Source organism: Somniosus microcephalus, chromosome 23 (assembly GCF_052327205.1).
Source record: "Somniosus microcephalus isolate GS21.2 chromosome 23, FLI_Smic_1.0, whole genome shotgun sequence".
Classification (NCBI taxonomy): Eukaryota; Metazoa; Chordata; class Chondrichthyes; order Squaliformes; family Somniosidae; genus Somniosus; species Somniosus microcephalus.
In genome coordinates, this window is record NC_141009.1 from 54,897,114 (window position 1) to 54,925,012 (window position 27,899).

Here is a 27,899-nt window from a genome sequence, read left to right on the forward strand (position 1 = left end):
GTGTCTGAGGCAAGTTTATGAAGCACCATCTTATGCATTATTGCCTGAGGTACTAAGGCAGCTTTGACACCAGTAAACATCTAGAAATTTAAAAAATCACCACAAATAAAAAAACAGGAAGGAATCCTAGGTGGTGATAAGAGATTTACATATCGTCTATAAACTCTCACACTTCTCAATTTTCATGTCAACTTATCCATCGGTATGCCTAGTGTCACTCGAAGGGATATGGAGAGGGGTCAGGCTATAATGCACACTATTACAATTCAAATATTTCTGGATTATACTTTTTTTTTCTCCAACCTATTCTTAAGTATCACATTTCTTACACTTTAACAATGACCAATTAATGGTCTGCCCTCCTCCTGCAGCACCTCCGCAGCTGACAGATCAGGAAATCCCAGTGGAGTCCTGCCACCCCCGTTAGAATATTGCTCCATCTTTGTTATACAACATAGTGCCTGACCTTGTGTGTTTTGGTATCCTATAGAAATATTACAAGTCAAACCGTCAGTCTCTGCTCCTCCCCCACACACATTACCAGTTATGCAAGTGGCTTTATTTTAATATTTTATAAATGATAATTTGTAAAGGTTTTTAAAAAAAAAAAAGTTAAGTGGAAGACACAATATTGCTACTTTCCCATCTCCAAACATGCAAGATATGGTCATAGAAGGAACATGTTGCCAACAGGCTGGCTTTACTTTTAGTCCAATCAACACGAGCTGCAGGATCGTGCCGCTCTACTGCGGCTGGGTCCATATTTGGACTCGAAGATGTACCACTGGCCTGCAAACTGCCAGGAAACTCAGCTCCGTAATCATCCACCTCATCTTCCACCACCATGTCAAATAAGCCAGTGGGAGACTCGTACTGAATCTTCAGGTGCCGGAACTTGACCTCCGCTTCCTTTGCTCCTTGTTCATATCCCCTTTTGCTCTGGGTTTCAGCTGAAGGCGGAGACACAGGCCGGCGCTCCGTGGCGAACTGAGCGTCAAGCGATAGTCTTGACCAGTCTGCCCCATAGGCCAGCGAGTTGTGCAATATGTAGGAATAAACAATGGGGCAGCCCTCGCCGCCCGCAGCTGGGAGAAAAAAGCAACAGGGTTAAATCCAGTAAATCAAACGTATGCAACAGAGAAAAGTACAGTTCCACTGGCATGCTGAAAATTTCACAAGGCCTGGAGATTAAAGCTTCAGGAGGGAATGGTTCCCTGTGTCTCTGTTGGCAAGTGCATGGACATCAAACCTGGGACTTGACTATCTGGCTCAATTACACACTACCTTAACCACCTGAGCCATCACTGGGAGGCACACATACATCCAGCTATGTTTCTGGCCCCATTCCATACTGTTCAAAGGGTCTTCCACGAGATCAACTCACTCAGCACACATCTTTCACTGAACCAATTGGGGTAGTTTGGCCTTCAGACCAATCATTTTCCAGGCTTTTTTGTAAGCACTCATGGGGGTTTCACTGCTTTCCCTTTCCATGCTATTTTAGTTGCAGTCAGTGGTAAAGAGAGTTACTCATTTTATTTAAACTTTGTGATTGCTATTTTTACTCTTACAATTTCAATCTCTGGCTACTAGATGGCATCAATCGCCAGCTGTAAAACAGCATCGAGGGAATTTTTGTGAAATTCCATTACTCGGAACCTTCCCGACACCCCACCAATGGCTCAGCAAGTGTCCCTAACGAGTAGCTGAGGCATGCAGACTAGGAAGGTTGCAGGTTAAATGCCTGGTCTGTGCGGAGTTGGTTAATTTCAACAATTGGGATACTATAATTGGCAAGTCAGTTCTAAAAGGTTAAGAAAGGAGTATGAAGTTTGCATAATTATTCACAGCTCCAAGTGCACATTTGGATAGCCGCAGGGAGCACATTAGTGGCGGGAGCTGAAAACTGTGGGGTGAAATTTAAAGCAACACAGACAATTAAAAGGGAAATGGCAGAACAGGGAGATGTAAATTCTCTCAGCCTGTGGGAAAAGTTTAACTCCCGTTACTTTATGGAATGGCATCTACAGAAGTGCCCTTCAGTTATGGATTGCAGCGATCCGAAACTAGTCACAGGACTCAAGAATGGCTCAGGGAGAAGATTGCTTTAAATATAAAAATTAGTCCTTTCTCCTATATAGGGAAATATAGAAAAATTGGGGTAAAATCTCTGAATTGCAAGGAAATATCTTCCAATTCTTTTGTTCTTTTACTGTCCCCATAGAGATCTCTATTTCAGGGTCCGTCTTCCACCAGAGAGCTGCTCTGCCGACATCAGCTCTGCAGAGAATCCCAGAATTCAGTTCCAAGCAGGCCCAGGATCCTGGTCAATAAGGTTGAAGGAGCTACAAACAAAGGATATATCCCAGCAGAGGTTAGAAGAGTTTTTCTCCTCTCCGACCCATGTTGGTTACAGTTCCACGAGGGTCAGCAGCTCTCTGGTACCTTGACCAAGTGACCATTCCTCATGCACGAGCCTAGACAACCATGGTAGGCATCACAGCTGAACCTGATCCTGCTCTCATCGGACATCAACACAACGTGCTCTTTCTAGCAATGATGAGCAAAAGTCCTGGCTGATTTCCCCCCCTACCTAACCCAGGGGCACTGAAGCCAAATTTACCAGTCCAATTGCAATCTCTGCTGAGATCAGATAACTCACCAACAGACCAAGGATCAAGCCTGGGACATTTCTAGTCTGTATGGCTTAGTACCACACCAGATACCGCTTCCATTTTAGCAGCTAGACATCGGCATCTAAGATGCACCTGCTAAAGACTCACCGAGTGCCCCCTCACAGTCCAGGATGTGGTACCCATTGTGCATGCATGCAGCAAGCAGCAGATGCTCCTGAGCTGGATGCCACTTCACCCTCCAGACACCTCCCTGGACGTGGGTATCCACCAGAGGCTGTTTCATCTGCCGGGAATCCCAGATAAGAACATGCTCATCGTAACTGGAAACAAAACAGAATTAAATAAATCAATTCACTTCAACAGTTACCCAAATCCAAATGTTGCAAGGACAGGAATTAAAATTAAATGTCCTTATTATTGCTGAATTAGTTGCAATTTCGTGGTTGAAATACATGACTTTCTTTTCTGAACAACATTTTTAAATTTTTATTTTTTTATTTTTTTTATAAATACAATTTTTCTTCTCAGCCTCCTTTTTGGCTACTGCGCCAGCCCTCTACCAGTGGCACCAGGAGATGCAGCTTCTGCAAAGATGGGAAAATACAGAGGTATGTGCCTGCATCGATCAGTGAAGCGATCAGACTTTGCTTTGGGTAAAATGCCGACTATTGACTTTACAGGTGTCCCAAAGACAGACATGGATAAAGTTGTGAGTTCACCCGCATGTGGCAACACATCACAAATCCTCGCACAACAAACAGTACAGTCGCAATAGTTTTAGTAAAGTTGAGCAGAAATCTTACCTCCCAGTAGCTAGAATGTGTTGTTTGTGGGGGCTGCTTTGGATACTGCACACTCCCATCGAATGCCTGAAAAACAATTTTTAAAAATAAAATGTCGTTTTGGGATTTTCCATTTCCCTTTAAAACCTCAATGAAAACCTCAGCTGGTAAAGACAGCATAAAGACCAGAAGCTCCCACGTTCAATGCCCAGTCTGTGCCGAGTCGGCTATCTCAACCAGCATGGCAGAAGTGGTATTATTGGCCTCAATGTCACTGGGCTAGGGAGGGAGAAATGTTAGCCAGGGTTCCCATTCTTGATTGTTATCCATTGAACCCTGTTCAAAAGTACATATATATGTGGATGTTGACTGAAGACAGGAGTGGGCTCCCCTGTGATGGCTGTCACATTGCCAAGGTTCTGTGCAGTGGTTAGTGAAATCAAACCAGTCATCTGGTGCAACAGTTGTACCAACCAGGAGGAAAATGTGAAGTGTTAAGTAGCTGCTCTCTTCCTCCTTCCTCTGCCAATTATCCGACAAAGAGTTTTAACATGAACTTTGATTTCTTCTCAGCACAATACAAAAGATTACAAAATAAAAAATGAAAACCTGCAAAAAAAGAGGCAATATATAAAACTAGCCCTTGCTAAAACAACTGTGGAATGACCAGGACAAACGCAAGAGAATTGGCAGCAGCTATGTCAATTCATTGCTATAAATTCAAGTGTGGGGCTGGGTGACGCGGGGCTTTAGACACTGTCCTTTCACCTCTGGGACCTGCGCTGGAATCCTGCTCTGCTGATAGGTAGAGGGGAGAATTTCATCCCATCTGTGAAGGTCTTATGCAAAATGAGTTTGGGGGCAGTCTCAATTCAATTCCTCGTGGGTGAAGGCCCTCAGTACAATATTGCCCACGGAGCGGTGTACAGGGAACTATACCGAGCATCGAATCCATGCTATACTTAACCTGAGAGATTGATGGGCGACATAAAAGGATCTTTTCCTCTGAATCCAACACAAGCTGTACCCTAACCCTGGAAATGTTTAATAATATTTGTTGGAAAATGTGTTCTATTCCCCAGGTCTGATATAACTCACCTTAAACTAAGCACAAAGATCCACCAGAATATACAAATTTAAGTAGAAAAGCCCCAGTCAGATCCTCGAAGCTATGTGACCAGTGCATTAACAATGAATACACAGGTGGCTCTATCAAATAAAATGTGCATGTACCCATTGCTGATAAAGATTGGCCTGTCAGTCCCCATCCGCGTGTCCCAGCCTTTCAGCTTGCTGTCGTCTCCTCCTGGAGAGAGGGCGAAAGAGAAAAAAAACGATCAAGCAATAAATCTACATAGCCCACGATTTTTTAAATCAGCTTTCAAATTAAACATATTCTCAAATCACACAATTGATTGGACCAGGGTACTCAGCCAGGGATGATTGCTATCCTGCTGAAAACGTGTCAGTGCAGATGTCAGACGAGGACAGAATCGGACTTGGCTGTGATGCTTCCCATGAATGCATAGCCTGCCAATACTCCTGGCTAGGATCGCACATGAAGGTTCTGTTGGCCAGCTGATGCACGTGTACCTCAGCAAGAGTCAGTCCTTTCAGCAAAGGAGAAGAAAAATTGGGGGGGGGGGGGGGGGCGGAAGAGAGAAAACATTAAAAAACTGTGCTACATAGGGAAATTTCTACTATGGTTGTAATTGTGTGGAATGTAGAGATTACAAGCCTCCTCCTAGCCATCATTAAGGCAAGACACTGCTGCTTGTGGCATTAAAGTCATCAGGTGCTGATCCCTGGATCCTACACGAAGGTTGACTGAAACTCAGAACTGTCAAGTTGCCAGTGAACCAAGTTCCAATTACAACACTTGTGTCTGTCTTTGTAAAATAGAATCAGAGAAACAAAGCAAAAGAAAAAAAAACTACTGGAAATCAAATATAAACTGAAAATGTTGGAAATCCAGTTAATTAGCATGTAAAATAGAAGAGACTGGTTAACATTTCAGGTACGACCTTTCATCATTGGAGCAATGCAGTCGGGAGGTTCCCCTGCATCGTCAGAGCTTGGGCCAGGTATAACCAGTCACAAGATCCTTGGAGAGTATACCACACTCGGGATTGTCCTGATAGAGGAATATTGTGTACCAGACTCACTCAGTCCGAGTACCTGGCAATACAGCAGTACTGTCAGGGCCCTGGGGGCAGATGGCCTTTATAAGATAAATTATCTCTAAACTTTCATTTAGCAAACAATTATTTAATTTTGAAAGCTCACACTCTACTATCCTTGCAGATCAAATTAAAGCCTCCATTTTCATCTATTCCATTTAGAATACTGCAGAGTGCTCCTCTGATGGGTTAGTGAGTATATGTACAACCCAATTAAGGTACAGGAAGATGCTCAGTTCAATGCCTGCTCTGTGCCAACTTACTGAACCTTAGCTGGGGTACTGGTACTTTAACTGGCGTCAGCTGCAATGGGGGGGCGGGGGGAGAAAAATCAGAAAGGCTCCTGTTTTACCATCCATGTTGAAAAGTGGCCATCAGGTGAGAACAGGAACAAACTGTTGTGATGTTCTCCTCGCCCCCTTCAGTTGGGAAATTTGCTGACATGAATTGTCTAGATTTACACGGCAGGAATGGATACTTGGGTGAGGTACTAGAGGGCGGAATGCACCTGTGGAACAGTAGATCAACATCTTCAGGATTGGAGGGGAGAAAGTCAGAGAGCGCAAGTGCTAGGATAACAAGTCTGCTAATGTTGTGGAAGTAAAGCCACATTTCATGCACAGGTAAGAATTGAGCATGTTTGGGGCTGACTTCTGCCACTCTCAACTGCTCAGAAAGACTTGACAAGGTACCCGAATAAACGACGTCTGTGTTCCAGTAATTGAAAGCTGCAATCCAAGCCTCAAAGTCATGCGCCTTCCACTGAGAGACCACATCCAGTGCTGGTCTACAGCCATCCACAGACACCAGGCTCAGGCAGCCCTTTGAGTCACTGCTGATGATCTTCACTGGCTCGCTGTCAACAGAGAAGGGAAAAGATCTTCGGATTAGAACCATAACACAAATAGCCTACATTTCGTTGTACTGCACTTGTGCGCTAACAATGACAATAAAGTGGATTATGATTATGATTTCACCTGCACAACCGAATTCAGCTTTAAAAGCAGAAAACATACATAACAGAAGCTACAAGAGAATACATTTTATTAAATATTAACAACTATTTAATCAGTGAATTGACACGTTTAAAGGTTATGGAATTGTAAAGTGGAGAAACTGATCACAAAAACTAGATTAAAAACATTTTTTGGATGACAAGTAGAAAAAGTATTCCACTTCACAGAACTGGCATCCAATGTCAACATCAAATATAGTCAGATACATATTAAAGGTTAATCTATTTACCACACCTCAGTGCTGAATGGTGACATAATGCACGACATTAGCTCACCAGTTAAGCTCTAAAAGCTGGGTCTATAAGTCTGTAGAGAAATGCAGACTCAAGGATGATTTGATCAACTGCTATAAAATAATGAATGGAGTAGATTGTGTCCACGCTGACAAATTATTTCAGTTAGATAGATAGGTTGGGGAAGACCAGAGTTAATGCTTATACAAGTTACACATGGGTAGAACTAAGTTAGATGGTTCTTCTTTTCCCAGAGAATAGTAGACTTATGGAACAAGTTGCTGGCTTGTGCAGTGAGCGCTGATTCACTGTATACCTTTAAAAGAGAGAGCTGGACCGGGTCCTGGCTGGGGCAGAGATCACATCAGACAATAGGTATGTACCATCAGTCATGGTCAATGTAGTCTCCTGGACTAGTTTAATGGGCTTAGAGAGGAATTTTTCAGATTGTTTTTCCCTAATTGGCCATGGGTTTTGAATCTGGTTTTGTTGTCTCTCCCTGGAGATGACATGGACCCGGGAGGGTCGAGACTATCTTCATCATGAAGCATAAGACATCACGACTGTATGGGACAGGTTAGACAGACCAGCTGTTTTTTCCTGTCTGGTAATTTTTATATGTTCCTACACATCACCCCAGGCCATTGTCATGTACCTCCCAGCAACCACCAAGTTTCACCACAATAGTAGAGGCCTGAAATTAGTTCATACGTCAGCTCCAGGAGATTCAAGAAATGGGTAGGGTGAAAATACCGTAAAAAGGAAACTCACCAACTAAAGGAAAGGAGCGGGAATAAAGACTTACTGTTCTTCTCTTCCCGTTGACCAATCCAGGGACAGAGCAAGGCATTCTGGACCTATGTTAACACTGCACATTGGCTCCAACGAGCAGCTGTTTTTCTACTGAAAGAAAAGATCATATTGAGCCACAAACAACTCTCCATTTTAACATCTACAGCTCCACTTGTCTTTTTCACCAATTTTCTCCCCTTTCCTGAAGGGATCAACTCATGACACACTATAGGAAGGATGTGATTGCATTGGAGAGGGTGCAGAGGAGATTCACCAGGATGTTACCTGGGCTGGAGCGCTTCAGCTATGAAGAGAGACTGGACAGGCTGGGGTTGTTTTCCTTAGAGCAGAGAAGGCTGAGGGGAGACCTGATTGAGGTGTACAAAATTATGAGGGGCATAGATAGGGTAGATAGAAAGGAACCTTTTCCCTTAGTAGAGGGGTCAATAACCAGGGGGCATAGTTTCAAGGTAATGGGCAGGAGGTTTAGAGGGGATTTGAGGAAAAACTTTCACCCAGAGGGTGGTTGGAATCTGGAACTCACTGCCTGAAAGGGTGGTAGAGGCAGGAACCCTCACAACATTCAAGAAGCATTTAGATGAGCACTTGAAACGCCATAGCATACAAGGCTACGGACCAAGTGCTGGAAAATGGGATTAGAATAGACAGGGCTTGATGGCCGGCGCGGACACGATGGGCTGAAGGGCCTCTTTCTGTGCTGTATAACTGACTATGACTCTATGGTTGGGATAAAGTTTCATGAGCATCAGTACCACACGAGAGGCTTGACAGTGAGTGTTTGCAGCTTTTCAACTGCAGGGAGCCTTGCAGGCAAGTCCATTCCTACCCTTACCAGATATCCAGATCCGACACATGTTCCAGCAGGAGGCAGTGGATAGTGATTTGCAATAGAAACCCAGGATTGTTTCCCCCTCCCTAACCCAGGGGTGTTGAGGCTAATTGGAACACAGAGATTAGTTAATGCAGCACAGACCAGAGATCAAACTTTGGAACTTCCTAGCTCAGGTACCCACTGTATAAACCCACAGCCATCAAATCTTAGCCTTCAATCTCAGTGGTGTTACAAAAATTTCATGTAAGTGGGCATGTGAAATTTTTGTGCAAGTTACACCCAGCAATACAATTATTGATTTGGTCTGTCCAAACTTGTATCTGAAGAAAGCATTTTGAGCCGAGAGACACCAGGGTGAACTATTCAGATCCAGGTCTGTCAGAAGTAGTGGCTGTGGTGGGAGCAATTTGAGATGAAAGATGAAGTAAGAGCTTCACTCAACATTGATTTTTCCTGTAGCACACTGGTACTAAACAAGTCTAAAGACAACACTTGATATTTTAGTATTCATGTAATTTGACGATTTTACAGAATAGAATTTAATCTTTGCCCTCAGCACACAACCAAACAATAAAATGACTAACCGCTCCTGTAAAAGGGTAACTATGTAAAACCAAGGGATTGAGCCCAGCTACGGTCTGTGGTGAAATGTTTTTACAATATATGCGACTCAAACTCAACCACCCTCACAATAATGGAGACATGTTTTCTCCTGTCCATATGATCAACGTCATACAAAGACTAGAAAATGTTTCTTCATGATGAGCCAGAAGCCAAAATCACAACTTCAAATAATGAGCTTCAATTAACACAACCTTCTGGAGCATTGCTGGTCATTACAGGCAGCATCATGACCAGCTGGAATAGTTATGACAACACATGGGGCATTAAAATAACGAGTTCTCAATGGCTCAGTGAGTGCACGTGTTCACACCAAGCGAGGACAAAAATCGAGCACAGCTGCGAGGAATGGACACTCACTATCTGGCTTTACATGAAGACAGGCCACTTGGCAGAGGCACTGGAGAGCTGCCCATGTCCGCAGAATCAGGTCAATACAAGGACAAAAGGAATCACCTTCTCAGGGATAGGGTAAACACAAACAAATTTCGGAAATGAAGGAAAGGTCAATTGGGAGCAAGAGATTAAAGAGACAAGACAGGACAGGAGGAAGGTTGGAGGTACACATCTTGAAGGCAATGGTATGATAGCATCAGAACCGAGAGGTCTTATTGGAATCGATAAAACAAGATCATTCAACAAACCTGCCGGGATAAAGCTTGAAGGTGACAGCCTGATTAGTCATCCAGCTCCCAGGCCATTACCTAACCTGGTGTGGAGATGCCGGTGTTGGACTGGGGTGAACAAATGTAAGAAGTCACACAACACCAGGTTATAGTCCAACAGCTTTATTTGAAATCACAAGCTTTCGGAGCGCTGCTCCTTCGTCAGGTGAAGTGGAGAGATGCATAAAGACACAGCTTATATAGTCAGAGAATAATGTCCGAAAGCTTGTGATTTCAAATAAAGCTGTTGGACTATAACCTGGTGTTGTGTGACTTCTTACATGACCTCACCTGGCCACTGTTAGGGAGCATGCAAGACCAACCTACTCAAGAACTCTCCTCCAACTGTACTCCGACATGGAAATGTCTAACTCCCAAAGCAGCACAGGTGGGACCTGCAACTCAGCAGAGTGGGGAGCAAGTGGGTATTTTAAAAAAAAGTTACTATGCAGAACTGAATGTCTAAGCACTGGCACAGAGTGCATTAAAGTTATATCAAAACTAAAGTTCACTGATTTTTTTTAAAATTCAGTTTGTGAATAATTTAGTATTGCACAAGAACTTGCGGATACGGCCATATTCCAAGTAGGATTTCATGATAAATTCCCCGTTTAGCCATTTCCCTATTCCAATAACTAATAATTGGTTCACTCCTATTTTCCCACCATTAGGAACGTACTGTGTGGGGAACTACGAACACAAACCACATCCCAACACTCTGAAATTTGAATGAAAAACTTTAAATTCAGTTAAAGCATTATTTTAAATGCATTGTGTGATATATAACAAAATTACATGCACAGAATACAAATACAGATAAAGTAAATAATGTACAGGTTATTAGCATCTCAAAAGCTTTCCTTTAATAATCACTTTAAAAAAATGAATCCACATACCTCACATGGTGTCAGGTTACACAGCTCCAGACTACCCTCAGCATTCGCTATGCCAAGTACAGGATGCCCAGCCACTGGGACATGACACCTGCAGTCAAAATAGCTTTCACTATCAAAGCACACAGTTCACCGGATAGAAAACCAGTCAGGTCAGTCAGTCAAAGTTTCACGGTTAACCAAAATACCAGACATTTAAGAATCATGCTCCTCAAATGATAGGTGCACTCCCCAGCATCAAACACGCAGATCACAACAATCCCAGGTTAGGTCCCCAGTCTGTACGGAGTTAGCTAGCAGCTGGGACAGCAGTAGGAGTGCTACAACTGACCCACCATCATTGGATTAGAAGAGGGGTCTCTAATTAATTTGGCCAGGGTTCCTGTCCTGACTGCTACAAAGTGACTGTTAAAAAATTTCAGGTCTGCACAAGATATTCCTTCGGGTTCAACGTCACTGGTCTCTCCCGTAAGCAGAGCCTTACCATCAGGAGTTTACCTTTACTGCCCAATAGCTAGTCATACAATAACATGGTCCAGCGGTGATAACCACGAATGCCCCTTATGCGAACTGGCTAATATAATCTCGCATGTTTCCCCCCCCCACCTCATGTTCATTTCTCTTAGCATCCAAAAAGACAGACTGACAAACAGTTTAGTAAGAAGAGAACAATTATAAACAAGCTGATTTAACTTGCAAATAATAAGTGAACAAACAGTTAACATTTATAGAGTGAATATCAACCTAGTTTGTACTCACAACACAGAAGCAACTAAGTACGCCGCACTAGAGTTAGCAGGCTAAATACACTTTTCTTACCCAATAATTTCTAGGAAAGTAGTCAACATTAAGCTTTCGGAGAGAATCCTCCCTCCTCGAGTCTTGCGCTCTCAGACTTTTGTAGCCTTACTTAGCTGGACAGAAGGCCAAAGGCTTGACCTCTGACCCTCTCCAGGTATATGTGTCCACAGATTGGCCAGCTGAGCTGCCAATCAAACCAGCTACCACCTGCTTCGGTGTGAGCGTCGCTGGTAGTACTCCCCCACCCAAATGAAGCCATTCCAACAGTCTGCAACCAATTTCCTATCTGGAATGCGTTAGCAAATCTCTTAGCCTCAAACCGACGTGGTGTGCGAAAAATACAATCCTTTGACAAATGCTATGTGCTAAATTCTAATCTGCATTCCCAAAAGCTAGATGTTTTGGATTTAACCTCCCGCTGAGCTGAATTTAACTTGATATCAAACGGCCAAAAGCCCTCCTGGGTTAAACGGTAAAAATCTCAAACGTCACAGTGAGCCTTACTGGAAGGAGCTTGTGTGGATGACGGATGACAACAGGATTAAGCGCTCAACTATGAGACACCCAGTCATGGTCAAACAGCTTGCTGCTACTCACTGTTTAGGCGCTGAAGAATGGGGATTTGAATGAGTTACAAATTGGTTGCCAGCACATTTGCCAGAATGAGTCAATGCTTTCTGGAGGTGGTGAGACAAAGGGAAGATTTTACGCGCCACACATGGAAGGGGAATTTATCAATGGATAACACTATGTGACACTGTGCACCCTGTCTCGTCAATGCTTACCATTTGAGATCTAATATTGCAGGCATTTCAATCCTCTGTATCTCTGTTAATGGAGAATAAAGCTGATCCTGACGGAAGCAGTAGAGGTACAGACGCCCCTGTCGCAGGTGGGGCTCATTACTTTCAGAGTCTCCTGCACCCTGAAAAGTCAAAGTTACAAGTAAATCAGTTAAAAACCCCACTGAGTCAAATACAAGACTGCTAATCAATGCTAAATTCAAGAGCTCTCTCTGATGAGGATCTTTGTAAAACGGTGTTTTTGGGGCAGGTACTTCGACTGTGAAAGGAATTACAGCTGAACCCGTTCCTGCCCTCAACAATCGTCTCTACAGACACTGTGCAACAGGTCGGTGGGCAACAATCAGGAGTGTTGAAGCCAAGCTGTTTTATTATTCTCCACAGTGTTATGTATTGTGTGTTCTCCGCCCACCTGTGGTGGCGCTGTCACAGGAGATAAATGGTTGGGTATTCACACAGAATCACAGAAACCCCACAGTGCAGATAGAGGCCATTTCGGCCCATCGAGCCTGCACCGACACATATCCCACCCGATCCCCGTAACCCCTACACCAACACATATCCCACCCTATCCCCGTAACCCCACGTATTTAATCCCCCTAACAATAAGGGTCAATTTATCATAACCGAGAGAATAGCGGGTTAGGTTGATTGGCTAAGTTTAGCTCTCTTTGTTCGGAACTTTCCAGAACTTCCTTTCCTTCCAATAAAGCACTTCATGTTTGAATCTCTGAGTTCTGAGTCCTAAATTGTGTCTAGGTAGAAAGGTACCGACACAACAAGTGGCAACGAGGAGCGGATGAATCTGCATACGTTACGGGTGCAGTGAGTAAACAGAAAATTTAATTTGAAACATGAGATGGCTACTATATTAGGAAACATCGGTGAGTTTGATGAAAATGTGGAGCAATGGAGCGCTTATACAGAACGTTTTGACTATTTTGTATTGGCGAATGCGGTGGCAAATGAAAAGGTCGTGCCTACCTTTGAGTGTAATCGGGCCGAAGACTTTCAATTTACTTCGCAACCTCGTGCAGCCAGATAAGCCAGTAACTAAAACATATAAGCAACTAGTGGAAATTCTTGGAGCACATTTTTCACCAAAACCTCTGGTTATTGCTGAGAGATTTAGATTTCACAAACGGAATCAAGAGGAGGGGGAATCAGTGACGATGTTTATTGCTGCTTTAAAAAGGTTGTCGGAACACTGCCAGTTCAAGGAGGTGCTGAATGACACCATTAGAGACAGACTTGTGTGTGGTCTGCAAAATGCAGCCACACTGAAGCGCCTTCTTACTGAGGACAACCTTACTCTTGAAAAGGCCATTGAAGTTAGTGTCTCCATGGAGATGGCGGAAAAGGAGGCTCACCAGTTGAGTTCAACAGGGAGAGTTCACAAGGTGTCGTCTGAGCCTAAAGGTGCGCGGAACGGCACATGTTACCGTTGTGGGAAAACGGGCCATCACGCTAATGACTGCTGGTGTATGGAGCTGGAATGCCGAAATTGTGGCAAAAAGGGTCACATTGAACGCGCCTGTAGAGGTAAAAAAAAGAACAGAGCTGGGAAGCATGGAAGCAAAATGTCTGTATTTGGACAAGAGAGGAAAAAGAGTGTTCATTCAGTGCAGTATGATGGAACAAGCAAAACAGAGGGGAGCGACACCGCTGAGGAGGAAGAGGTGCATATACTGACGGTTGCAGGTGGTTCAAATGGCTACTGGGTGTCACCACTGGTGGAGGGACAATCAGTGCGGATGGAGGTGGACACAGGCGCGGCTGTGTCCCTTGTTTCAGACACTGTCTGCAACAAAATGCTAAAGCATCTTACCCTTCAGCCAACAAACATTGTGCTAAAGACGTATACCGGCGAACCTGTGGCCATGAGAGGCGTCATTGAGGTGACAGTTAAATTGAACGGACAGACTGCAAAACTGCCACTATATGTGGTAAAGGGAAATTACCCATCGCTACTGGGACGTGCGTGGCTAGAGAAAATCAGGCTGGACTGGCCTGCAGTCCGCATGATGTCAAAAGGGGAGTCAGGTCTGACTGCAGTGTTAAACAAACATGCAGAACTCTTCAATGGGGAACTTGGGAGCATGAAAAAGATCAGCGTGAGACTGGACATTAAACCTGACAGCAAGCCGAAGTTTCACAAAGCCCGACCTGTACCCTATGCAATTAGGCCAAAAGTTGAGGCTAACTTGGAGGCCTTAGTCGAGAATGGAGTCCTGGAGCCTGAGCAAATGGGCCACACCCATTGTTCCTGTCCTGAAAAAGGATGGATCTGTTCAAATCTGCGGGGATTTTAAAGTGACTATTAACCCGGTGCTGTCTGTGGAACAGTACCCTCTTCCCCTCATTGATGATCTTTTTACGGGCCTGGCCGGAGGGCAAAAGTTCAGCAAAATAGACTTATGCCAGGCTTATCTACAAATGCATGTCGATGACAAATCAAAGGAGCTGCTGACAATTGTGACACACAAGGGGCTATACAGGTACTGTCGCCTTCTGTTTGGAATTAAGTCGGCCCCTGCTCTATTCCAAAGGGCAATGGATCAGATTTTGAGTGGACTGCCAGGAGTCCAGTGCTACCTGGACGACATCCTTGTCACTGGGACAAATGAGGATCATCTTCTGAACTTGGATGCGACACTACGACTGAAAGAGTACGGACTCAGAGTTCGTAAAGACAAATGTGAATTCTCAGTCTTCAGTTGAGTACCTGGGGCATGTGATTGAAGCTACTGGCCTGCACAAGGCGCCACCAAAGGTCAAGGCGATCGTGGAGGCCCCAGCACCCCAGAATGTGAGCCAGTTACGTTCATTTCTGGGGCTACTTAACTACTATGGGAAGTTTATTCCAGACTTAGCAACATTGCTGAAGCCGTTACATCAGTTGCTATGTCAAGGCAAAACATGGAAATGGACTGAACTGTGCAACGAAGCTTTTGCCCAAGCAAAGAAAGCATTGCTGAATTCGGAGGTCCTGACACACTTCGACCCAAAGCTACCCGTGCAGCTAGCATGTGATGCATCACCATATGGTGTGGGAGCAGTCATATCCCACATCATGCCTTCGGGTGAAGAGAAACCTATCGCCTTCGCATCACGCACCTTGAACAAGGCCGAGAGTAACTATGCGCAGATCGAGCGCGAGGCCTTGGGAATCGTTTTTGGAATTCGAAAATTTCATCAGTACCTGTTTGGGAGAAGGTTCACACTCCTGACAGGCCACCGTCCATTGACTTCAATCTTCGGGCCCCACACCGGAATTCCGTCTCTCGCTGCAAGCAGGATGCAAAGGTGGGCTTTACTGTTGTCAGGACACACATACGACATCAAATATCGCAAATCAGACTTGCACAGCAACGCAGACGGTCTCTCGAGGCTACCCTTGCCTGTTACTCCCCCAGAGCCTCGTCAGATAGACATCTTCTACTTTAGACAAGTGGAGGGAGCACCTGTCACTGCAGTTCAGGTGCGAAGGTACACCCGCAACGATCCAGTCCTGTCTGAGGTAATGGACAATGTCATTCGAGGGAGAGCGATAGGAGATTCTCCTAGTTTGAAACCGTACGTTTCAAAAAGAAATGAGCTCTCCGTCCAGGCAGGTTGTCTTCTTTGGGGACGCCGTGTCATCATTCCGCCACCTCTGAGGGAACCTATACTGCAACAACTTCATACAGGCCACAGTGGGATGGTTCGGATGAAGGAAATGGCAAGAAGCTACTTCTGGTGGCCAGGTCTCGATGGGAATATTGAGGAGAAAGCCAAAACATGTTCCCCATGTCAAAGGGTCCGGAATGTTCCACAGCTGGCAACCCTACACCCCTGGGATTGGCCTGCAGAAGTGTGGCAGCGAGTATATGTGGACTTCGCCAGTCCTTTCGAAGGGAAGATGTTTATGGTGGTTGTGGACGCTCGTAGTAAGTGGCCGGAGGTCGCTGTGATGAGGTCTACCATGGCAGAGAAAACAATTGAGAAACTTGGTGAGATGTTCAGCCGTTATGGCTCACCGGAACAACTCGTAAGTGACAATGGTCCACAATTTGTATCACAGGAGTTTGCAACCTTCCTGCATGTGAATGGTGTCCAACACATCAGGTCTGCGCCCTATCATCCCTCTACTAACGGCCAGGCAGAAAGGTTCGTGCAAACTTTGAAGCACGCCTTGAAGGCATCGCAAGGTCAGGGCTCAATCCACCAACGTCTGAACAGCTTCCTGTTGTCCTACAGGAACGAGCCGCATGCCACAACCACAACTTCCCCCGCTTCGCTCATGATGAAGAGGCAGTTGCGGACAAGTTTTGACTTACTCAAACCTCCAAGGGCAGAGCAGGTTGTCCATCGTCAACAACAAGCTCAAGTTGAAAAGAGAGAGAAAAGAGCCAAGGAGAGACGGTTTCATCCGGGAGAGCACATCCTAGCTCGAAACTACAACACTGGACCGAAATGGGTTCCTGCTACGGTGATCGCACAGACGGGCCCGGTGTCTTACACGGTTGAGACTGCTGAGGACGTCGTCTGGAGAAGACACACAGATCAACTGTTGCTAGGAGCAGAGACAGCCACAGAGGCTCCAACGGCTGGTTGGCCTGAACTGTTTCCGAATGATACCGCAAACCAGCATCCTTTGCCACAGTGCTCTTCTCCAACACAGGAAGTCAAAGAGACTGTTCCACCTGTGCAAACTCCTGACATTCAACTGACACAGGCACCTTCTCCATCCAGGCCTGTGTCAATGCCTACTGCTGTGGAAGCCAGCGATGACCGCCGGTATCCTGTCAGAGAGCGGCGGCCTCCAAGACGCTTGGATCTGTAGGCTTAGTGACTTACCCACAAGACTGGGGCAGAATAAACCCCAGGGTAAAGTCAGGTTTTGAGGCAGTCTACCTCTACCTTAGGTTAGTTGAGTGTATTGAAAGTAACTTACCTATTGAGGAATAATGTGGACCTTCCATTTAAGAGGGGAGGAAATGTTATGTATTGTGTGTTCTATTGTGTGTTCTCCTCCCACCTGTGGTGGCGCTGTCACAGGAGATAAATGGTTGGGTATTCTCTCGGTTAAGTTTAGCTCTCTTTGTTCGGAACTTTCCAGAACTTCCTTTCCTTCCAATAAAGCACTTCATGTTTGAATCTCTGAGTTCTGAGTCCTAAATTGTGTCTAGGTAGAAAGGTACCGACACAACACACAGCCTAGTAGTTCTCGGGACAATTGTGGTATCCCTGCTGCTGCCCAGCGGAGATCAGCACAGGCCCGAATTGAATCGCAGACCTTCCTAATCTGTATTGATCAGGACCATCGGGGGAACTCCTGCTTTGGTTCATTAAAAACCTGCGTCTCACTCCAGTCAGATCAGACTGCAACACTCCTAATGATAACTAAAAAGAGGGACCTGCTCTGCATCAACAGAGTTCCCTCCCTGTGCACGGCACTGTACCTTCTCGTCGGGACTCTTTAGTTGGTAAGTACCACAGGTCAGTACATTATGCCACATGTCAATGGGGCACCACTCTACAGCATCCGCACTGTACTCTGTATCCACCACCTGCAGCGTTCGAGCCATGCATCGAGCCTCCATGTCAATCACTCATTCCAGGACCTAGTGTAATCATTCAGAAGAACAGCAGCATCTGAAAGGAGAAAATTGACATTTAACATCCAATCAAGACAAGGCAAAATCCACCGATACAAAAAGACATTTTAATGGTTTAGCAAATCGGTAGTCGCAACTGTGAATGGCAAATGGTACAAAAGGCAGTATTACAATGTTATTTCAAATAACCTGAATAATAAAAACACATTTTACAAAACACTGATTTTAATAAATTATAGAATGTACAGCAAACAGGCCATGCAGCCCAACTGATCCATGCTCCACACGAGCCTCTTCCCCCAACCCTCTTCATCTGGCGCCATCAATATAACCTTCTATTCCTTTCTCCCTCCTGTCTTTATCTAGCTTATGTTCATAGATACGTAGGATAGGGTAGCCCATTGACACAGCAAAATGGTCTCCAAGCTGTGCCACATAGACCACATGTAGTCCAATCTGAAATTCATGGGTCTGAAAGTTTGGAAATGGCTGTCCTTAATGTTGTTGCATTATTGGTGGATAAATGCCAATTCAGAACACCTAGATGTTGAGTAATATGCAAACTGATGTAAACACTGATTTAAAATGTTATACATGTCTTTTCCCCCTGCTCGCCGTCCCCCCGACCCCCACCAAAGTTCCACGTTACGTACCGAAGCGGCCCACAAAGACAAAAAGCTTGGAATCTCCTGACATGGTAGATTGATTTACTGGCACCCATTTAGGCAAGCATTTTCTCAATTGCATTAACCATAAAAATTTAATCTTAAATAAGTAAACCCAAATTAGATGCAGTTTTTCTTTGTTATTTTTATGCTGAAAGTTAGCACCGAGGAAAAGAAAACCTTCCCATTTCAGTCATCCCATGTCAGCATCAAGAGTTCAGGTCAGGCAAAACACTGTTAGATGAAGAGTAAAGCTCCCTCCATTCTGCTTCAACAATGTGCTTCTGCCCCAACTCAAAATACCACCTACTGTACCAGCGTTGCTATTTGATTCCCAAACTAGAGTTTTGTACTGGAAGTGCATTGAGGTTGCCAAAACACTTTGGCCTGGAGTTTCTGCTAGGTTACGCTGGTTTTTTCAGCGCAATTCACCTGAAATCGGCCAAACCAGCGCAAGAGTTCAATGAATTTCAAATGCAAATCAAGTTTCTGCAATCTTTTGCGCTAGTTTAAAAAACATCACGCTGGAAGCTGGTCCCGCCCACAAAATCAAATGAATCGCCATGGCGAGTTTCCGCTAATTGCGCTCGTTTTCAGGCCATAGAATCATAGAATGGTTACAGCACAGAAGGAGGCCATTCAGCCCGTCGAGCCCGTGCCGGCTCTCTGCAAGAGCACTTCAGCTAGTCCCACTCCCCCGCCCTTTCCCCGTAGCCCTGCAAATTTTTCCCTTCAGGTACTGATCCAATTCCCTTTTGAAAGCCACGATTGAATCTGCCTTCGAGGAGGCTCTTAAAATTAAGCTTTTTTTAAAAAGGGCGCAAGGACACTAATAGGCACCTTTTAAATATTAAATTTACGAAGAAACAGCCTGCTGTACACCAACACAACTAGTGAATGGTTATTTTTTTTTAGTCATTTTCAGTTAGTTAAAATAGGAAAAAAAAGGAATTGCATTTATATAGCACCTTTCACGACCTCAGGATGTTCTAAAGCACTTTACAGCCAATGAAGTACTTTTTGAAGTGTAGTCATTGTAATGTAGTAAAATCAGGTTACTAACAGGTTGGGGACTAGTGTTTAAAAATGCTTATTTTTTGGTGATAAACCCATTTTTAGCTCTATTAATAAAATTGCATCAGGTTACCACTCAAATATAAAATCAAGGAATATTTTTTAAATGCAAAAAAAAATTACATTCTAAAACGCTGCCCGATTATACTGACTCGGAAGATTTTACGTTCGGTGATATGCAAATGAGCAAACAAAAAATCACATCTGAAAACTAGCGTAATTTTGAGCGCAATTTTCACCCAAAGCAGAAACTCTACCCCATTGTATGTAGGACCCTCACATCCAATCCCACCAACTGGGGTACAATTTATTTACTGTGAAATACTTTCCAGACATAATTACTTTGAAGTTTGAGCATGATGTTAATATAATAAAACACTCATTTATAGGTGAAATTGTCTCTTTAGATGAATACAAAAATCATTAACTTTACAATAGGACTTGGGTCATGGAACGTGCTTATGTTAAAGGGTCTGTAGAGTACACTTAACTCTTCCCTGTCTCATCTCCAGCTTTCAACCTCGCTCTGTTGCAACCTCTCTTTTTCTATTTTATGAATTCTACGATTACTCTTCCTCAGAATTCCCCTCTTTTGTTCCTGCCAAGCTCCAAATACACCCACCCACATGCTCTTCCCCCTCTCTGAAATCACGACTCATCACACCATCTCCTACTCAAACTAATCTTTCCCAGGACCTCAGCAACTGTGGAACTCCTTACCTCCTTCAGTTTTCCCTTACTCCCAAGATCGAAACAATCTAAAACATCTTTAAAAACCAAGTATGATGTCACCTAACCACTATTTCTTGGCCAGCTTCCCTTGAAAGAAAAACATTTACACGGGGAAAGAGCAGGGGAGTGGAATTAACTGGATAGCTCTACCAGAGCTAGCACAGGCACAATGGGCCGAATGGCCTCCTTCTGTGCTGTATCATTCTATGATTCTATGTCCTGCACCATGGGTCTTGACCATTCACTTCAGGTTCTCAATAAAAATAAATTTAAAAATATTGCTCGACACTTTATAGCCACACAAGGACTGGAGTCAGCAGAGCGGTCAGGCGACTTGCCAATTTCTACTAAACATAGAAACATAGAGATAGGAACAGGAGTAGGCCATTCGGCCCTTCGAGCCTGCTCCGCCATTCAATGAGATCATGGCTGATCTTCGTCTGAGATCATAGCTGATCTTACCAGTTCAGTACCCCGTCCCCGCCTTTTCTCCGTAACCCTTAATCCCCTTAGCCTTCAGAAATATATCCAATTCTCTCTTGAAAATATTTATTGAATTAGCCTTCACAGCCCTCTGTGGCAGGGAATTCCACAGGCTCACCACTAATGTTTTACACTACTTTAAAAAGAAAAATGTAAAAGGGTATGGGGAAAGGGCAAGGGAATGGGACTAAGTGGACAGATCTTTCACATAGCTGGCACAGGTGTGATCGGCTAAATGGCCTCCTTCTGTGCTGTACGGTTCTATTTAGATCAGCTATGCAATTGGGCAGACAAATGACAAATTAAATGCAATACAGAAATATTTGCCTACATACCAGTCACTGCATTTCAAACTATCTTCAGCTGTCTGAATGTGATTTGGTGCTATATAAAAGTTACTTTTATTAAATGTAAAGTATTTCACACTGGTTGTAAAACTGCACACAAGTACAATTGCGTAAGTATACAATAAATGAAGTGGCAGAAGGAAACTTAGAAATGGAACAGAAACACAGCCAGAACAGTAGATTACAAGTATTCAGAGAAGTTAGAAGTAATACCTCACAACCCTGTGTAAAAATGATTGAAGCAGGGATCATATCAACATTTAAGATAGTTTGGATGGGGCAGGAAGATAACAGGGATGTGGGAAATAAAGCAGGCTGTTGAGATTAAGACTAGTGAGTGTGTGGAGGATAAACATCAACACGGACTGGTTGGGCCGACTGGCCTGTTTCCATGTTATAATTTCTATGTTGAGTTAATCTGCGTGACACTACTGTATAATGAACAGCACTTTATATGCTCTTTACCAAGCTTTCAAAGGTTCGTTGAAAGCGATTCAAGTCAACTCCCATGTTCACTTTCTACAGTTTTCCAATCTCAGTCATACCATCATAACAAGTACAGGAAACTTTGTGCTACCCGGCACCGACGGGACCGAGCTGTTGCCGTCCCATCAAAACTGCCGGACAAACCAGCGCTAATGTTGAAACATACGGAGATTTTGAGCTCCGTATCTGGCAACAAACCTTCTAAACAATCGGCCGTACCTTGCAAGCGTCTCTGTAGCTTAGCAACAGCTTCAGCGAGATCTTGCAGAGCCTGACTGGTGAAAAAAAAGCAACGAAAAGAAAAAAAACCTAACGAAACGGCTCCTGATTTTTGCCGGTGGCTCGAGCATTCCGGACAGTTAACCTCCGGATAAACCAAAGTTTCCTGTAACTGAGCAGAGTGAATAGGAAATTACATACAAAAAAGTTAAATTGGAGGAATATTTCTTAATTGCTTAATCACGGTTTGGCAACCACAACACCAAATTGGCATATTCCTCTTCATTTAACCAGCTCAAGGTTTAAATTGCACTATTTTTTGTGTAGTTGTTTACAAAAATGCAATCCAAGCACTCCTTGCTGCAGTGGAAGATGATAATGAAAGAAACTTGCTCTGGGACACAAACTGAAGACATCCCCCACATATCAACCAACATTAAAACACACATAATTTGTCCTCTGGGACTTTGACATTAATGAAGTGGAGGTTCTACATAGAATCACAGGCTCAAAACCAATAAATTCCCTGAATGAAATAAAACTGCAGAGCTCTTAAATAGGCAATGAAGATTGTGCAACAGTCACGAGATGGATTTTTTCGCAATAAGTGGGCTTGTACAATAAGTTACCAGGGAAGGCTTGGAAGCAAACAGCATTACAGTAATTATGTTCAAGAGGCAATCAGATGAGTTCTGAAGCGATATGGGGATATGGCAATAAGGTGGAGTTTGGACCTATCAAAGAAGGCATACCTGTTTAGCTTAATGCCCATTTCTGGTTTCTAAAAGCAGGAGATACCCAATGCTCGATGCCACAGAGCGATGTTGTAGAGTTTGCATCCACGTTTCATACACTTGTAGCCAAGGTAGTCAGAGGAAGTGTGGGGCCGATTATGGGCCAAAAAGGAGTTCTTCTTGTGGAAGCAGAGGGCACGGCTGACGTACTCAGTGAGTACTTTGCCTCTGTCTTTACGAAAAAGAGGATGCTGCCAATGTCACTGTAAAGGAGGAGGTAGTAGATATATTGGATAGGATAAAAATAGATAGAGGTACTTAAAAGGTTGGCAGCGCTCAAAGTAGGAAAGTCACCTGGTCCGGATGGGATGGATCCCAGGTTACCGAGGGAAGCAAGGGTGGAAATTGTGGAGGCTCTGGCCACAATCTTCCAATCCTCCTTAGATATGGGAGTGGTACCAGAGGACTGGAGGATTGCAAATGTTACACCCCTGTTCAAAAAAAGGGGAGGGGGATAAACCCAGCACCTACAGGCCAATCCAACGTCAGTGGTGGGAAAAATTTGAGACACAATAATCTAGGACAAAATTAATTGGCATTTGGAAAAGTATCGGCTAATAAATGAAAGCTAACTTGATTGAGTTCTTTGATGAAGTAACAGGGAGTGTAGATGAGGGTAGTGCGGTTGATGTTGTGTATATGGACTTTCAAAAGAAGTTTGATTTAAAAAAAAAACACATAATAGACTTCTTAGCAAAATTGAAGCCCGTGAGATTAAAGGGACAGGGGCAGCATGGATACAAAATTGGCTAAGGGATGGAAAGCAGAGAGTGGTGGTGAATGGTTGTTTTTCAGACTGAAGGGAAGTGTGCAGTGGCGTTCCCCAGGGATCAGTATTAGAACCACTGCTCTTTTCGATATATATTAATGACCTGGACTCAGGTAAACAGGGCATAATTTCAAAGTCTACAGATGATACGAAACTCGGAAATGTAGTAAACAACGAGGAGGATAGTAACAGACTTCAGGAGGACATAGACAGACTGTTAAAATGGGGAGATACATGGCGGAGATAAATTTAATGCAGAGAAGTGTGATGTGATACATATTGGTAAGAAGAATGAAGATAAACAATATGGGCCTCCTTCTGTGCAGTATCATTCAGGTGACCGAGCAAGAACCATAGGCTTATATTCCCTTGAGTATAGAAGATTAAGGGGTAATCTAATTGAGGTGTTTAAGATGATTGAAGGATTTAATAGGGTAAATGGAGAACCCAATTCCTCTGGTGGGGGGAGTGCAGAACAAGGTGGCATAACCTTAAAATTAGAGCTAGGCCGTTCAGGGGTGATGTCGGGAAGCACTTCTGCACTCAAAAGGTAGTGAAAATCTAGAACTCTCTCTCCAAAAAAGCTGTTGAAGCTAGGTCAATTGAACATTTCAAAACTGAGATTGATAGATTTTTGTTGGGCATGGGTATTAAGGGTTACGGAACCAAGGCGTGTGAATGGAGTTAAGAGACAGATCAGCCATGACATAATTGAATGGCGAAACAGGCTCAAGAAGCTAAATGACTACTCCAGTTCCTATGTTCCCCACAAAAAGTGCACGGAAAAATCAGAGGTAATGACAACCCTTCCTCTCCGAACTATCAACTCATTCAGTCGGAGTGACACACACTCATTTTCGTTTGTATTTGGTGAATTTTGCTCCTAAAAATAAACAACTCCAATTGTAATTTGCCTTATGCTTTTTGATTATAAATCTCACTCCAAACACTTTCCAGATGTTGACAGTCCTGCCACGCTGCCCGAGAGCACTTCAGAGCAGCCAGTCTCAAAACAACATTCACAGAAATCTGAAAGTAGGACAGCCACCCAGGGATGTACAGGCAGATGAGAAAAGTGAAAAAAAATCCTTTTTTAAAAAAAAGGTAACTTCCTATGTACTTGTAACAATAACTCCAAACTTAACTTCCTAACAAAATAATTCCTAGAGTCTTATGTAAACCCTGAATTCATGTTAACAAACAAGATAATTGTTTAAAAAGGGAAGAAATCATCCCACGATGGTTCAACGAGTTTATTTAGTGGGTAGTCGAGTCATACAAACAAGAAGGGTCCCAGGTTTCATCCCCAGTCTCGGCTGGGTTAGTGGATCTCGGCCAGGGTAGCAGTTGGGAATGCTGCAGTGGCCTCAGACCCTCTGGGTTAAGGAGGGGAAAATCAGCCAGAGTACACACTCATGATCACTACCCAGTGACGCCTGCTGGATAACGTGTGTGTGTGGAAATCCAGGGAGCGCACAAATACCCTGCTGGCCTTCAATATCTTGGTTCAAACATGAAAAATGGTCACCTCAGTGGGGTACTGGGGCACCTGTCACAAGGGGAGGACGAGACAATGTGAATTCAACATGATGCATACATTCCAATCTAGAATACAAATACTAAACAACAACTTCAAAAAGCTAACTACGGCACTATGCCCCTGCAAAACCAGATCAAAGACACTGCATCCCAAGCAATCCACACCCTTTCAGAGAGACAATCTCTTCTCCAACCTGGATATCTTCGCTCTCTTCTCTTCTCTTCCTCCTCCCTCTCCCTCTCTCTGCCACCACCCCCAAGGTTAAGCTGGTACACTTCTTCCACTCTACCCGGTTCACGTTCGTGCTCTTAACTCCCCCCTGAAGACTTCACTTTTTATCTCCCCATTCCCTCCCAGTTAATACTGGCATTGTCATTCCTCCCCCACCCAAAAGCAATGTTTTCAGCTTCTCCTCAAAGCACTGCTCCCAGCGGTGTCCCCTTTTCCTCCCCACTTCATTACCATCCATTTGCCCCTTCCCTCTATTGCCATCTCTTGACATCTTCACTGCCATCAATTTCTCCTTCATTTTCTGTCCTCTTTCACTGCCCTTCCCCATCGGCATTCATTATGTCTGCTCCACCTTGCCATTGTGTCATCAGGGATTCCCACTTGTAATATACAGGTGGAAATCCAGGCCAGTAGCTCTGGGTGCTGCACAAAGAGGAAGAGTGGGGCCTGTGCTGTGCAATTAGCCACTGGACTTGGATCAGAATGGGATAGGGGAAGAGGGGGAGCCAGTTGTGCTACTTTGTCTCAACAAACATGGACTTGCTCCTCAAATACGCTGACTGTTGCCTCCCTATCTCTGTAACCTTCGCCCGCCCCACAACTCTCAGAGAACTCTGCGTTCCTCCAATTCTGGCCTCTTGTTCATCCCCGATTTCCTTCACCCCACCATGCCATCAGCCAACTAGGCTCTAAGCTCTGGAATTCCCTCCCTAAACCTCTCTAACTCTTTCTTCCTTTAAGACGCTCCTTAAAACCTACCTCTTTGACCAAGCATTTAGTCACCTGTCCTAATGTCTCCTTTAGCTCGGTGTCGATTTTTGTCTGATTACACTCCTGTGAAGCAACTCGGGATGTTTTACTACGTTAAAGGCAGTATATAAATGAAAGTTGTTGTTGTTGGCATGTACGGTGATGGCAGAATCATGACTACCAACCAATGGACTGGACTAAAAACAGAAAATGCTGGAGAAACTCAGCAGGTCAGGCAGCATCTGTGAAGAGAGAAACAGAGTTAACGTTTCAGGTCGATGACCTTTCGTCAGAACACTGAATGGACTGGACTAACCTGGGAACAGTCTCACAACCCTTGGAAAACAAGCGTGCATGGTGGCCCTGCACATCCTTATCCTTTAACAGATTAAACTGCCCAAGACAGCTTTACTCCTCTAAAGCAAACTAAACCCAATCAATAATACTTCAAACTGCATTAATCCCAGATCAGCAGAAGGTGACCAAGGACTGCATGGACATTGAAAGCAAGGGTTGCCAACTCTGCTTGGACACAATCCTTTGTCTCTTTACTGGGCCTATTACCATCTTGTCTCGCCTTGAATATCTCCTCACCCCTCCCAAACCTTCCCTTTTGTTCTTTCATTCCCTCCCCCATTTCCCAGCCCCCAAACTTGCTTCTTAATCTGTTTCATTTCCTGCCTTTTTTCTCAGTTCTGACGAAGGGTCTTCGACCTGAAACGTTGACTCGGTTTCTCTCTCCACGGATGTTGCCCTGGCCTGCTGAGTTTATCCAGCGTTTTCTGTTTTTAGTCCAGTCCATTGGTTGGTAGTCATGATTCGCCATCACCGTACATGCCAACAGCTTGGACACAATCCTGCAGGTTTCATCACACGATCTCCAACCGCCACTTCCAGTCAAAGTCTCCCCTCCTCAATGTCCCAATATTGTTACAACTGCAGAAAAAAAAGTGGCCGAAAGATTTTTGTTTCAAACGCCAATGTTTTTTCATGATTTTTCTCCCGGGGTGGGGTTGGCTCGCAGCAGCTGTCCTGGGAGATTAGTCTTTGATCCCTGGAGAATCCAGGGCAATCGTGTGGAGAGTTGGCAACCCTGCTTTCTCGACCATTCAGTCCGTAAGGGTGACCCCGAGCTTCCGGTCGCCTGTCACTTTAATTCACCGCCCCATTCCCACTCAGACCTCACTGTACTCGGGCTCTTGCATTGTTCCACGGAGGCTCACCGTAAACTCGAGGAACAGCACCTCATCTTCCGATTAGGCACTTTACAGCCTTCCGGACTCAATATCGAGTTCAACAATTTCAGATCATAACCTCGGCCCCCATTACATTTTTACTTATTTTTTATCCACACTTTTGTTTTGGCCCTTCCCCCTTTTTTCCTCTCCCACATGGCAGCTGTCTCCCATTCTGCCAGCATATTTCACACCTAAACTAGAGCTGTCTTTTGTCTCCACTAGTCCTATCACCATCTCGTCTGGTTTTGAATACCTCTTAATGTCTCTTCACTTCTTTTGTTTTCTCCCAGCCCGGGCTTTCGATCTATTTCATTTCCTTTCCAGTTTTGAAAAAGGGTTAGACCCAAAACGGATGTTGCCTGGCCTGCTGAGTTTTCGCAGCATTTTCTGTTGTTTTCCCGGCACTCACCCACTCACCGCTGCTGCCCCCGCCGCCGCCCGGGGAGGCCGAGCGCCCCCCAGACACCAGCTCCCGGCACTGCAGCCCTGGCGCGCCCCGCCGCCACCTCGCGCGCGCGCGCGCGCGCGGCGCTACAACAGTGTGCGCGCGGCCGCCCACTCACTGATTGACTGACCTGTGTGTCTCGCGCGCTCTCCTTCGGGCAGACCACGCTTACTTCCGGCAGACACACGCAACCAAAAAAAAAAATTACCTCCTTCCCAAACCACCCAAAAAGAAAGGATATCGCGTTTCAC

At 44.5% G+C, this 27,899-nt stretch overlaps 1 protein-coding gene and 1 long non-coding RNA gene across 5 annotated transcripts; one reads left to right on the forward strand and one right to left on the reverse strand.

The window, feature by feature from the left end:
* Positions 1 to 612: 612 nt before the first annotated feature.
* On the reverse strand, positions 613 to 27,878 carry dph7 (diphthamide biosynthesis 7). Of its 4 annotated transcripts, none has more exons than XM_085965852.1 (10): positions 27,779 to 27,878; positions 17,720 to 17,912; positions 12,258 to 12,397; positions 10,675 to 10,762; positions 7,653 to 7,747; positions 6,291 to 6,454; positions 4,652 to 4,724; positions 3,440 to 3,505; positions 2,784 to 2,956; positions 613 to 1,085 (listed from the first exon to the last, which is right to left on the reverse strand). In XM_085965852.1, the coding sequence occupies exons 2-10, from the start codon at positions 17,858 to 17,860 to the stop codon at positions 613 to 615; spliced, it is 1,413 nt and encodes a 470-aa protein (XP_085821978.1). In that variant the 5' UTR covers positions 17,861 to 17,912; positions 27,779 to 27,878. The 4 variants fall into 4 exon arrangements, with proteins under 4 accessions (XP_085821978.1, XP_085821981.1, XP_085821979.1 ...); XM_085965855.1 differs by lacking the exon at positions 27,779 to 27,878 and adding an exon at positions 27,621 to 27,720; XM_085965853.1 differs by lacking the exon at positions 27,779 to 27,878 and adding an exon at positions 27,613 to 27,713.
* On the forward strand, positions 2,180 to 6,569 carry LOC147101860 (uncharacterized). Its single transcript, XR_015073387.1, has 3 exons — positions 2,180 to 2,374; positions 3,165 to 3,244; positions 6,317 to 6,569. It is a non-coding gene; the product is annotated as an uncharacterized LOC147101860 (long non-coding RNA).
* Positions 27,879 to 27,899: the final 21 nt, after the last annotated feature.

Coding starts and splice junctions, on each gene's coding strand:
- dph7 (XM_085965852.1), bottom strand. CDS start 17,860: ATGGAGGCTCGATGCATGGCTCGAACGCTGCAGGTGGTGGATACAGAG. Junction 7,748..10,674: donor GTAACCTGACACCATGTGAG/GTATGTGGATTC, acceptor TTCTTTCAGTAG/AAAAACAGCTGCTCGTTGGA. Junction 3,506..4,651: donor CCAATCTTTATCAGCAATGG/GTACATGCACAT, acceptor ATTGTTTTTCAG/GCATTCGATGGGAGTGTGCA.